The sequence below is a fragment of the Channa argus genome, chromosome 8, assembly GCF_033026475.1.
Source record: "Channa argus isolate prfri chromosome 8, Channa argus male v1.0, whole genome shotgun sequence".
Classification (NCBI taxonomy): domain Eukaryota; kingdom Metazoa; phylum Chordata; class Actinopteri; order Anabantiformes; family Channidae; genus Channa; species Channa argus.
In genome coordinates, this window is record NC_090204.1 from 7,481,152 (window position 1) to 7,494,967 (window position 13,816).

The 13,816-nt window shown below is 40.3% G+C and overlaps 1 protein-coding gene across 1 annotated transcript; it reads left to right on the plus strand.

Annotated features, from left to right (window-relative positions):
* The first annotated feature begins 5,888 nt into the window (after window positions 1-5,888).
* Window positions 5,889-10,268, plus strand: fstl3 (follistatin-like 3 (secreted glycoprotein)). Its single transcript, XM_067514070.1, has 5 exons — window positions 5,889-6,105; window positions 6,329-6,514; window positions 8,248-8,463; window positions 8,577-8,804; window positions 8,927-10,268. Exons 1-5 carry the CDS (start codon window positions 6,036-6,038, stop codon window positions 8,977-8,979), a joined length of 753 nt encoding a protein of 250 aa, XP_067370171.1. The 5' UTR covers window positions 5,889-6,035; the 3' UTR covers window positions 8,980-10,268.
* The last annotated feature ends 3,548 nt before the right edge of the window (window positions 10,269-13,816 follow it).

The following is a 13,816-nucleotide window of genomic DNA, read 5'->3' on the forward strand; positions in this document are numbered from 1 at the left end:
TTTATATAATTTTGCAAACACTGTAGTCTGTGACTGATGCAGGAAGCATTTACAGTGAATAGTGGCTGCCTGCCTACAGTGAGTGAGTCATACAGCATATATACCAATTAGCCATACAGAACATGGCAGCTTCAAATGAGGTCTGTGAGTTCCCAAGACAACATACGGCAACTTGAAGTGTAAAGATGGCAGATGGTTGCTTGCACATCAGTCATAATTACAAGATGGAGTATGGAGCCCAATATGGCTGTCATATAGCTGTGATCAGAACACAGCTGCAATTTGCTGTCTTTAATGCATAAATCGACTACGATAATTTGTTTAAATAAAACCATAACAAATTTGCTTTTGAACTTTTGAATTATTTAAGGCCAGCAGAGTTGAGTAATTTGGTGATAACTAATCAAATGAATGCTTAATGAAATTAACTGTGTTCCACTGCTACACAATGCATCAGACAAAACTCTGATGTAAGAAAATTATTGTTTGTTTATTAGCAGTTATGGTTCACGCCTGGTGAATCAGTGGTAGAGCATTGGGTTGGGATGCTGAAGGCTGCAGGTTCAAATCCCACCCCACCAGGTGTTGCCCCACACAGCCACCAAGGGCCACCTTGGTGCAGGTCCCAAGCCTGGAGAAATAAGGGAGGGTTGCGGTAGGAAGGGCATCCTGCGTAAAAACTCACTCCAAATCAACAAGTGAAACACGTTCCTGTGTGACGACACCTGGGTTTCCTCTGGCTACTCCAGTTTCCTCCCACAGTCTACAGACATGCATGTTAGTTTAACTGGTGACTCTAAAATTGCCCGTAGGTATAAATGGTTGTCTGTCTGTGTATGTCTCTCTGTGTTGGCCCTGAGATAGACTGGCAACCTGTCCAGGGTGTACCCTGCCTCTCACCCAATGGCAGCCGGTATAGACTTGTGATGATTGCCCCTACTAGACCAGAACCAGTAACAATTTACTAGCTTGCAGAAATAACTTGAAATAATTTGATCTTGTATAATAAACATACAATGCCAATTATTATTGATATGAGGAAACAAAGTAATTAAACAACAAGGGATCTGATACATAACCAACTTTTTCTCTGGGAAAATATATGGCATATACTGCATCCCCATATTGCCTCATCACCTCATAACAAAGTTAAGGAAATTACCAGTTCACTTATTGCAAAGAGAATACCAAAACTATTGACTGAGACATCTTCAGCTCCAGTCTTCAGCCATAAAAAGGAAAATTAGAATCTTTCATCACCCAATACGACAATTGTTTGACACAGATTATATTTGTTGTCCAAAATGTTGGATAAATGAATGTTTATTTACTGACTAGACTGTGGCATCAGGGGCAATATTAGAATTAGTTGGCCTTTTTGGAAATTACATTTGTCAAATTTTACACTGAATATCATGTCTATTGTGTCTTCAGCTGCATCTGGCACCCAGGTCATGAGAGTTTGTGTCAAGTTGGATAAAAAAGACTTGAGAGCTTTTACCAGGCTTCATGAATACAGGGGCATGAGGTGACAATAGAGGGGATGAATACCAGAGGTTATTTGAGACCCACTAGGGAAAAGGAGAACGACCCAGAGCAGCACGCTGACAGAGTTAAATGACATTCACTATTTTAACAAGGGAGAACCTTAGTCACGACCATGTTGGTATCTCACTCTGTTTAAAAAGTGAGAGGGCAAGTAAAGAAAGCTCAAGAGAATGGAAAACAGCACAGAACGACTGCTTGGAGAGAGAAAGGGAGAAAGGTGAAGAGGAAGGGAGTGATGTTTGTAAGAGCGGAGCGTGCGCCAACATTAACCTTCCCCATTAATGAATCACTGGAGGGACTTAACACGGGCATCGCTAAACACAGGACAGAAGCAGGGAAAGAGATAGTAAGGGTGATGTGGAAGAAGAGAAAGAGGAAGAAAGTTGTGAGGAAAGTGAAGAGAGTGACTGAGCGGGTGATTCTATCCGGCCTGGTCACTTTTCCTGCCCTCATTACCAGTTCAATCAGTAACACATTTTGGAAGTAAGTGGACAGAGTATGCAGCTGCTTTCATCCAGTCTAGGGCAGACAGAGCAATTACCACCACTGTGCCCGGTTTAGCAACGTGACGTACACACCAACACCATGACTTACAGTAGGATGGGTGGGTGCACAGAAATGGGGGTGTTAGTCTTTAACTAATTTGACATCAATGGCTGCACGGAGTGTTAAAAACTATTTTAAAACATTGATTTAAAAAAAAGTTACTGTGAAAGAAAGAAAATGGGTGATTCATTCTCTGGGTCTAACCACAGCATGTCAGATCGTGTAATGTCAGCTGTCATTTAATGATTACAGGAGGGGGCAATATGATAGTAGTGTTAAATGTGGGACTGCTTGGACGATGACCCTAATACTAAGACAAAGTCCGGAAACTTTAGGACGCTGCGGAGATGTAACGCAGCTCAACAGACGAGTGAGGGGTGCCCTCGTCTGGTCATTTTGGATAATTGCACCTACAAACCTTGTACTTCGAAAGGATTATTGTAATTTGCTTTAGCCCTATTAAAATAAATTCCAATACGTAAGATGTGTATGAACCTAGCGAATTAGGACATTATCAAGCACAAGAAAAACAACATAACGTTAACCCAATGATTAACATGCGGCATTAATGTAGGTACACACAGTTGACAAACGCTTTCATGTAACATGACGTCACAGCACTAGCTCACAGGTAACGAGGCCGGAGTTTCATGGTGAAAGACAACCTGCTGGAAATGTTAGCGATAAGAACCTCGTTGTTCTCTATAAATTACTTGTTCTGTGCTCAGTCATGAGCTCTCACGATAAACTGACTTATTTACCTCACGTTGTGACTTTAGAAGCTGCATAAAAAGTATGAATGAGATTGTGTCAATAGCATATAACATAAGCTAAGATAACGTTTCTGGCCAAGTAATGGCTAAAGTTAGCTTTAGCCATTACCATTTAGCCGTTTCCCATGTAGTGTTGGTTGGCTAGTTTCCCCTAACATTTGCTAAGTCTCCCTATTCCTGACTAAACAAAACTCACGAAATACCATTGTCGTTATATAAATACATATTGACAACAGGCAATTAACCAAGTCAGTTGGTGATTAATTCAAACTTAGCGTATAACGGAATTAGCGTCAGCATTGGTTACAGCAGTTCATGCTAAGTGATGCTGTAGTTTGCCTAAACTAGCCAGTAATGCTAGTAACGGTCGCTGTAAGTATCTATATTTTAATGTTCGTGGCTGATAAACTGAAACTTAATTTGGGTTTACATTTACATTTAGTCATTTAGCAAACGCTTTTATCCAAAGCGACTTATAAGTGAGGTACAAAGCAAGCAAAAATCTAAGTCAAGGAGAAAACATCAAAGCAAAGTCCTATCAGAAACGTGTTCACAGTTAACGAAATGCAAGTGCGAGAAAGAGACGCGGAAGAGTTCTGTTTTCAGCATTTTTTTGAATATTGGGAGAGATTCAGCTGAGCGTGCAGAGTTTGGTAGCTCGTTCCACCATCGTGGGATCATTGCGCTAAACATTTTTACTTGGTGTCTTCTGTGTGGTGCTGGGACCACCAGACGTCGTTCGTTGGCAGATCGCAACGGGCGGGAAGGATTGGAGACTTGAATGAGTGAGTTGAGGTAACCGGGAGCTTACACACACCCTGTAAGCAAGAGACAGAGCTTTGAACCTGATGCGAGCAGCTACAGGAAGCCAGTGTAGAGATCTAAAAAGTGGTGTGACATGGGTCTTTTTTGGCTGGGTTTAGAACTGCATTATTACTAACATTATTTTTTAATAGTAACACTAAAAAACAAAAATAGGTTTGGTTTTTTAGAACAACCGTTTCAGGTTTTCAGCTGAAGATAGTCTCTGAAATCGTGTGTTTGGGGATTTTATGTTGCCTCTTAAGTTTGTGCATTTATGTTTACAATGTATAATATTTGTCAGGCTGGTGTAATATCTACTATATCTAATAATAAAACGCTACTCACATCAGTAAGTTCACTCGGTGTAAATTGACAGTATCATAACTTAAGTCAGCCACTATTCTCACGTGTCTGCCAACGTCCTCCACTAGATGGCGGTAGTGTTTTTGCCTTTTCTCTTATTATGGCGCCAAACGTACAGGACAGACTGAACGCCACACCTGCCCTGTCAGAGACCCTATTTCACATTAGGCACAGTCCACTGTGGACTTCTACAATTTCATGCTACTCCACATACCCTGACCACTTAAAAGAGGCCGATATTTCAGTGCGACAGGTCACAGTAAGTTGCAGCCTAATAAAGATCATACATTAGTTGGAGCTCCAAAGTCCCTACCATGCTGTACTCATTTATATGCCTCGGTAGTGATGATCCAAACCATATGAGGAGCTGAGTGGATCTACAGAGACCCAGTGAGAGGCAGGCCACCCACAACCATCACTTACTGCTCTCTATTCGTCTTTCGTCCCCTCCTAAGTCAGGCAGCATTCCTTCACTGCCCTGGGGGATCTCTGCTGAGGAAGGCAACATCATTCACAAAGACTCAAATACTACAGCATATGCTATCTCCATTCTCCCCCCCCCAGCAATCAGACAGAACATAAAAATAACTATGACAGATAGAGCTGTAGACTTGCATTACTGAGGCATTATTGCATACCTCTCAGTGTTGGGGTGAATGAGTGCAGCAAGATATACAGATGCTCTGATCAAACATGACGGTAATGCAGATTAACCTCCAATCACGTCTAGTGAGCTGTTTCTGAAGACTTAATGCTGTTCAACAAAACGTGTCTGTCCCTTTGGTTAATAGATTGAGTGTCTACCGTATTTTCAAGTTTTCGGTCTCTGCTGTGACGGTGTTTGATCACAGGCTAAAAATTAAGAGGCAGATGTATGTTCTTGATAGGATGTAATACAGTCTTGTTTATTGAACTTCATATATTGTTCAGGGGCAGACCACATTCATTCACACTCTCCTCTTCCTCTTTTAGTTTTACCTGACCTCAATTATAGACTATCAAAGACTCTGTAGAATATAAGCCTTCGTTGGTAAACTCCAATAGTCAATAGTCAAATAGTCGACAAAATGATTTATGACAATGCTGGAGAAGGGAAAGTACCTTATTGAATATTTTTAGGCACTTGATTTTCATTTAATGTTGGATAATATGAACACAAATATGTTAGAATAGCCTTAAATCTATCCACTGTGTTGAAGTGGTCCTTTTGGCTTCCTTTCCATTTACGTTACAAAGCCGCACAGTGTAGATTTATGGGTGGATCACAGTGCTTCAAAAGCTATTTAAACCAGTAATGACATAAAAAATAAGTATGCAATTTCTATAGGCCACTTTTTCCTGCCTACAACCACATACAGTAGAGGAGGGTAAATATGCCACATCAAACGAGGGCATGAAACAGTACACATAAAAAGATCCAAGAGCCACCAAATATTTAAAAAGAAGAAACAGCTCGAACTGCCTAAGAAGACACTTAGAGATTATTATGCAATGAAGTATTTTCCCAAATACTTGAACAGTGAATCTTAACAACAGACAATAAGCTACACCAAGAAATACTACTAAGTAAAAAAAAAACAACATAATTTAAAATAAGAATAAGCACGTAATATAAAACCCACTATTTCTAGTACTTAATAAGCCTTTAATTAATCTAATATGGTGTGAAAATGTTCTGTGAGGTCAGATAAGTGCCCAGCGTCTAACACTGGAGGGCTTGGATCATTTCCCGACTCTGGAAATTGAGTCAGACTCAAACTGTGTCCTGCCCCAGCTTATTACTGGCTGAGAGGATCGCCCATCCCAGCAGCATAATTCCATCTGGGCTAAATATTTATACAGAGGGGGAACGAAATCACTTATCCACAACACATTCATTCACATAAGGGAGAGCTACCTCCAGATCTGGGTTAAAGGGATCCACTTCTCTGTCCAGACAACTCTTGCTGATTTTTCCTTAAATAAGTTCCTCAACAAGATTTTGTACTACCAGAGTACAACATGAGCTTTCTGATTTTTGTTTTTGGGGGGATTCTCACTTTGTATCAGATTGGGAGGAATCCAGCCAGTGGTGAGTGGACTTGTTTGTACATTGTATTTTAAAAAGCGTGACCTCAATATGTCATACTTTAATTCTCTTGCAGTAATTTTAATCAGGTCATTTCTTCTAGAATTCATAAATATGTACTTTCTCTCCATCTGTCTTTTGAAAATATTATATTTTATAATTATAAAACATTATTATAAATAATAACATATAAATATTATATGGATTTTTATTTTACTATCTCCAGCTGGGATATGCTGGCTGCAGCAGAGCCAGGACCAGCGATGCGACATGGTGCTGATGAGAGGGGTGACAAGAGAAGAATGCTGTGCTGGTGGGCGCCTGGACACAGCGTGGTCCAACACCAGTCTGCCCATGAATGAGGTCAGCCTGCTGGGTTTCCTGGGAATCGTCTCCTGTAAACCGTGCAAAGGTAAACAAACTAATTACATGACTCTGACTACGTCAAGTTCGAAGAATTAGCTGCTCGTGGCATAGTAGTCATAGCTTTTAACACAAAAGTTAAATGCTGTAGTTAAACGCTGACTGTTTCATTATAGCAAATTGCAAAGAAAGCAATTTAACTGTACTCAGATTGCTATTGTCAGGTGGTATTTTGGGGACATTTATTATTTAATTACCGGGTTGACATTATATCCATAGGGCATAATTGATAAACTGGCTTTTCTGCTATACAAAATAATCCTTGTGTCTCCCAGAGTGTCAGTGAAAGTTAATTTGAACCGCATAATTTGTGCAGCAAGATATTTACGAAATGAGTTCAGCTTTCTAACAAAATGCAGACGTGGATCGCGGAGAGGCATTCCACATAACTCCATCCAGCTGTGCTGAGAACTTTCCTCCCTTCGATTCCCTGCAAGGTTCATTCAGGTTCACGTGCTGATGAATTCTGTTTTCCTAAGCAGCACTTGCACTATGTGATCATAGGCCAAAAGTGTAAATTTCTCCATGTTGATGTATTCCTGTAAAAACCTAGCTACTGGCACTTTTACGGGGAAAAAATCCAAGGTTTGTCTGGCCTTGTCACATACTTAAAAGTGGGATGTATTTAAATAAACTTGAAATAAGCTGAGACCACAGTCAAAAGTAGACTACAGCTTCATAAAAATTAATTTCACATGAACAGCTGTGCCACAAACGAAACTAATGTTGCTAGAATCAGAACCTCCATCCTTGTTAAGTCTTCAGTTCTGTCAACTTTTTCCAAAACTGGTTAAAAAGGAAATGTGTTTGCGTCCGTGAACAAAATAAAAAAAATATATATTCCTGCAGGCTGAAATAAATGTCCACCACATGTCCACATGTCTGGGACTCATAATGTGCAACACTATCTTGATCATTTTTGGATTTCGGGAAGGAAAGAAAATGTCAGTATTGAGAGTATCACGTAAGTAAGTTCAGACAAAGACACCAGCAGCTTCACAAGACTGAAATTTGTTTTCACATGTTCCCTTTTCTGCTGGATCCAGAGACGAATATGAGAGAAAATGTGGACACAAAAAGAGAGCGCCACTGATAAACAGCAGCAGATTGACCAGGAGAGTGCAAGATATAACACAGCTCTGGAAAAAACAGGATATTGAAGTGTTGGCAGGGAATATGTTTCTGAATTTAAAAGAATCCTGTGGTGTCAGAGCTGATCAGACATCATCTGTAAAGACTCCGAAAGGTCCTGGGAAGAGAGATATGTCTAATGTTTACTCAGCACTATGTAGGATTATAGTTCTTCCTGAGCGCCAACATTATAGGGTGTCAGAAGAGCCTGGCTCCTCATTTTTCATCCTGCAAAGTGCTCTGACAGCTATTTGAACTTCATCTCCCTTAGAGCCCCTGTGTCCCTCTACAGGAGCTTAGCCTGATCTGTGCGCAGCCGTACACATAGATCTGTTATGAAAACACGCCAGCCTCACATTCCACAAGGCGAGACAACCCCTGTGTGTAACAGTCAATAAAGAAATGTGATTATTGTAAATATTGTCCAAGTGAAAATTGTGTTTTGGTGTGGGAAAACCCAAGATTTCAAAGGTGTTTTGTATGAAAATGTCTGCAAATCACCTGATGTCTGCAGACTTGTTAATACAGTAACATTACACTGAAATGTGCATTGCTCACGCACATATGAAACCATTCACTGTGCTTTTGTAGAGACTTGTGAAGGAGTCAAATGTGGTCCCGGGAAAGTTTGCAAGATGAAGACGGGCAGGCCTCAGTGTGTGTGCTCTCCAGACTGCTCTCACATTTCCCGGAAACATGCTATGTGTGGCAGCGATGGGAAGACATATAAGGATGAGTGTACTCTGCTGATGGCTCGCTGCATGGGACACCCAGACCTGGAGGTCATGTACCAGGGAGAGTGCAAAAGTAAGCAAGATTTATGACTATAGGCAGTGTGGGACATTTTCCAACCTATGTTGTTTTTGTACAAACGCTATATAGTCACATTCTGTTGCTAACAAGCCTTATTTCTTGCACAGAGTCATGCTCCAATGTGGTGTGTCCAGGGACTCACACCTGTGTCACTGACCAGACAAACAGTGCTCACTGTGTCATGTGCCGCACTACACCTTGCCCAATACCCATGCCGTCTGAGCAGGCAATCTGTGGCAATGACAACATCACTTATCCTAGCGCCTGCCACCTCCGTCGTGCCACCTGCTTCCTGGGCCGTTCCATAGGAGTCCGTCACTATGGCCACTGCAACAGTAAGAGAACAAAACTCTGTCATCTTCTCTATTCACCTACAGCCACTTCACTTGTAATAACATAAGTAATAATGATGGAGATACATTTTTGACTTAACCACTTTGATTGATCTTCTGTGTAGGTCCCCCTCGGAAAGCTTTGGATCTCGATGGCAGTGAGGAAAATGCAGTCTAGAAGAACAAATCCTAACACAGCCCTCTGCAACAGATGAGACATACTAGTGTCACACCACTAGCTTTCCATGATGACCACTTTTTTGACAATCACTCCCCTTCCCCTTTGTACACAGAATGATGTTACATTTAACATGGAAGAACTCTGTTGGATGACACACTTTAGTGTAATTGCCTCAAAAAGAGCTACAAAAACACACAAGACACTTGTGTTAATCTTGGAACAAAGAGGCAGCTCAACACGTGTCTCAAGACAGAAATATCTCATGAGCTCTTTGGAAGATGTGTGCATATTGTAAATAGAACACCATTACTATTTATTGGAGAAAGTATCAAACCCTATTTATGTTTTTATCTTAGCAATGAATCCATATATCCTTGGGAAAGCTGATGCAAAAAATTATATTTATTGTATTTTCTTTATTGTGTTTGTACAATATCAGTCATCTGTGTTGGCATTTTATAATTTTTTTAATAGTTTTCACAGTGTCCATTCCCCACAAACAAACAGTTTTTCCTCATAAGCTGATGGAAAACAACACTAATTTGTTTGGAAAGTTGATACCACTTTAGAGCTTGCAAATGTGGTTTCAGTCCACCACAAACAAGAACAGGGCAACTACAGCAGCTTTGTATGTACCCTGGCTTTTGGGAGGTGAGGAAGAGGTTTAGCCTAAACAAACCTGTATAGTCTCGCTCCTTGTCTGCCCCCCACACATGTTTACTCTGGATACTCTCTGCCACCCGCTGAACTAAAATTAACAGTTTGGTTGTGTTTGTAAGAGCCTCAGATGACTGTTGGTACATCCCAAAGCCCTCTACAATACCTCCTCTGTTTAGCGCTTGGCTTTGTTTTGTGAATGCATTTTCGTAAGTCATGCTAGATCATTCCAATGCTGTTTTGCTACTTTGACTCTGAAATTTTTTAAAGAACTTACTGGACAGGCAAACGTAATTAGCATCATCTGATTGAGAGGAAAATGTAATTTGTCTGGGAATGGAAAGCAGTTCAGTTCAGTTCAAATGAACATACCTGATTAAACTGTCATCAGAGATGAGACTGTCTGTCCCATGTTGACATCAGTAAACCTGGTAGACATCGATCCAAATGGTCAGCTGATCTAATGTAATACTTTAAATAATCTTTCTGTTGTATTATGGAATATTTTAATGACCCTCGTGTAAATGACAATATCTACCTACTGTGAAATTTGAATGATAAATGCATCAACATATTTTTGTATTTTTGTACCTTCACTTCACTAAAACAACATAAAGTGTAATAGTTGTCCCAGTCTGTCCTGTTTCATTTAAAATCTTTTAAGAAGTAACTTTGGTAACTCTGGATTCTGGGAGTATGAACCTGCCTCTGCTCTTATATCTCACTTCATCGCTACAAATAAAATGTCTTGTCTCAATCAAAACATAAAACAACACATTTAATATGCACAGTACTCGACATTGACGCTGTCTCATTTGCTTTTTATATTATTTGGATTTTTCTAAACTCGTAGCCGGTAGAAGCCAAATGAGAGCACACTTGTACTCTACAGGGAAATGGACAGAGTTGCTGTCATGCTCTGTTTTAGGGAGGTGGGTCAGGCTCCAGCTACCAGATAGATACTAAGTTTATGCGTCCGATGGCTAGACTTCCCACTCTTGTGCGTGCAGTAGCTCGGTTGCCTCTCTGACAGGCCTTTCAAGCCCTCGTGGGCAGCTTTTCTGCCCGACTGCTGAGGGATATCCCCCTAGCTCTAGATTAGGCAGGAGGGGTCAGGGGGAAAGAGGACGAAGGAGCTGAAGAATGAATGTTTCAAAGTGCTGAGGACTGCGTGCTAACTCACTTTCCTGTGTACCTCCCTTGTTTTTCTGTCTTTCTCTCCCGTCTCTGAATCTTGTACTCTGCCATGAAGCATCTGGTTACACTTTGGGGAGATGTTTATATTCCTATCCACATGCCCTTTTATTACACTGGGAATGGTATTAGATGTTTTGTTAGTTCGAATAGGGCAAATAACAATGGCACTGAAGGGCTGTTTCTGTGGCCACACGTAAACACAAAATTGCTCTTTATTGGAATGTATCTTATGTATTCTGTATTCAAAATACTAATGTGATTTATAAATATTTCTTTAAAAATCTTTTGACGTCAGTGCTGCCACACAAACGTATTGGTCAGATTTTGTCATCAGGCATGCAGACATGACCTCAGTGTGGCCTGTTTGACTTGTCTGGGCAGCCAAAAACATCAGTGAGTGTGCAGTGAGGCCCTCATACCAGTTCAGTTTTTCATCTTCATCAAAATGTTTAAACTTTAACTGCAAGTAACATATACCCCATTGTGTAAGAGGTACGGTAAACCACTTATTCCCATACCTTTACGAGTGTGAGTCATCTGCAAATTCTTCTGTGAGCCACACCATAAACTCATCAAATCACTGTTTCTCACCATAGTTTAGAAAGTGGCAACCCCTCAGGAATTTGAAATGAACACCCACTAAAATAAAACATTTGCCACATTTTTGGGTGTATATATTAAAATGGTTGTGGTCTTCCAGTAAAATACACAAGTGAAAACAAGTTGAGACAGCAGATAAGTGGGTAGTGGAGTCGTACTGGAGTGCATTATAGGAAGAGGTGGGTTTAATGTTTGGCCACCTCATTAATTTTAAATATGGTGATATGATGCATCTCTGTCAACCAGCAGTGGTGATGACAGACATAACCACAGAGTTAACCTATTAACCATTTTCAAGATGTTCTAATTACACTTCACACAAGACCTCAAGAATTCACTGCCCACTTTACTAAACATTTGATCTGTCTTTCTACACAGTATAGGCTGTGGTGTAGCCAATGAAGTGTCGGCCTTACTTCCACTGGTTCATGGATTTATGTGTGTGTGTGTGTGTGTGTGTGTGTGTTTGTGTTTCTGTATGTTTGCATGTGTGGCTATGATTATGGTTGCATCTTTCTAGCTAGAGTTCACCTGTTGTGAGCACTGGATCAGTCATACGCATGCCATCACAATCTCTGACTGATTTGTTTATGTGCCTACAAACACACATGGCTATAATGTGACGCCCACACTGACATTTCAGGGATGCGTAATCATCCTGCTCAAATAAGTCAAGCTTCTTTCTCAACACCATCCACATGGTATCATTTCCGCCACATTGCCATACTACTTCCAGTAAGTTAACAGCCAACATTTTGATCTGAAATGATGTTGTGATGAAACCAAACACTGTGGAGTGGTTCAGAGACCACCCACTCTCTGGATAGCGCCACTGGATTGTAAACAGCTCTGTCCCACAGCTGAAAGTAATACATATCAGAGCCATCACTCCATTAGACTATATTTGCCTCAGACATTATTTCCCAGTCTTGCTTTGTTACACAGCAAGTCTTTCAATTGTCTACATCTACAGAATATTTAACATCTGAGAACTGCCTGTGGTGCGGAGACATAATGACCTTTAAGGAATTTCTGTGGAAAATGCGTTTTTACTTTATATGTTCTTTCTGAGATAACGTATACTCCACTGATACATAATACAGTACCACTAGGCCACTCCGTCATTATTAAATAATATACATTAAGTAGTTTTTAGACCAGGTGAAGATAATAGCATGTTATACAGGGGGAAATAGCCAATCATGTGTTAAAATGTTTTTTTATTTCAAGTCTGTAACTGACACAAAACTAGACAATTAGAGAAACTTTGCAGTGGATATTTGTACTTACTACATACTTTTTACTTTCAGGCAGGTTCATTGACCATGAGCAGGGTTATTCAGTGGTTTGGGCAAGATTGGATCATCAACAACAAATTACGAAAGTTAGGAAGTTGTGCAAACACTAATTGTGCCCAATTACTCTTTGTGAATTGTTTCACTTCCTCATAATGGCCTCTGGGACAATTTCTCCACTGGCTTTGTGTGTGGCCTGGCCCACATGTATAAAGAAGGACATGTCACAGAAAATATGACAATTTACTGTGATGCTTTTAATAAATGTTTAAAACATTGTTATTGGCGATCGGTTCATTTTCTGAAGGTATTCAATAAATATTTAGGTATTGTCTAAGACTTGGGACCTCTGGGCCCTGGCACTGACAAGGTCATTGAACTAATTTTGGTTTCCAGCTAATGTTGAAATATCAAACCACATATCAATGAATTGTGATAATTGGAATACAGTTATGTTCCAATCTTGACTCAAATTGAGATCATTTGTGTAATTTGAGGATTAGAAGATTGCCAGGCCTCGGCCATAATTTCACATCAGCTTTTCAGGTGGCTCCTGGAAACAAGTCAGAAACATCTTTTTTATAAGCCTTGGCCCAGATACCTGCTTGTTTATAACGGAAGGTCGGTTGGTTATCATGGAAAATTGGCTGAGCATTTAATTTGATGTCATATGCTACAGAAAACCATGCAAATTCAGCAAAGAAGAGAACGGAAAGGTTGCCTCCCAATTCCTTCCAGTTTGTCTGTTAATTAGAAACAATTTTAGATGACAATAACCACTAAGACACTAATTAGGCTAATTAAATCATCTGTTAGGAGATTCTCTGGGTAGTGAAGTGGCAATGTGTACAACAAATAAAATCAGGCCCATATGGTTTCTATTGTAGCAGACCACAGAGCAGCACATCCTGTAAACAGACTGATGGTCAGTTTTAGATTAGATGGGTAACTGCATCCATGCATAGACTGATCGGTCCAGTGTTATTTGGTGTGGACTGTGGAAATACAGAAACGGGCACTTACCATCTTCTAAGAATACACCTTGGAAACCCACACAGAGATTTACTGTACATTCATCGTGTACA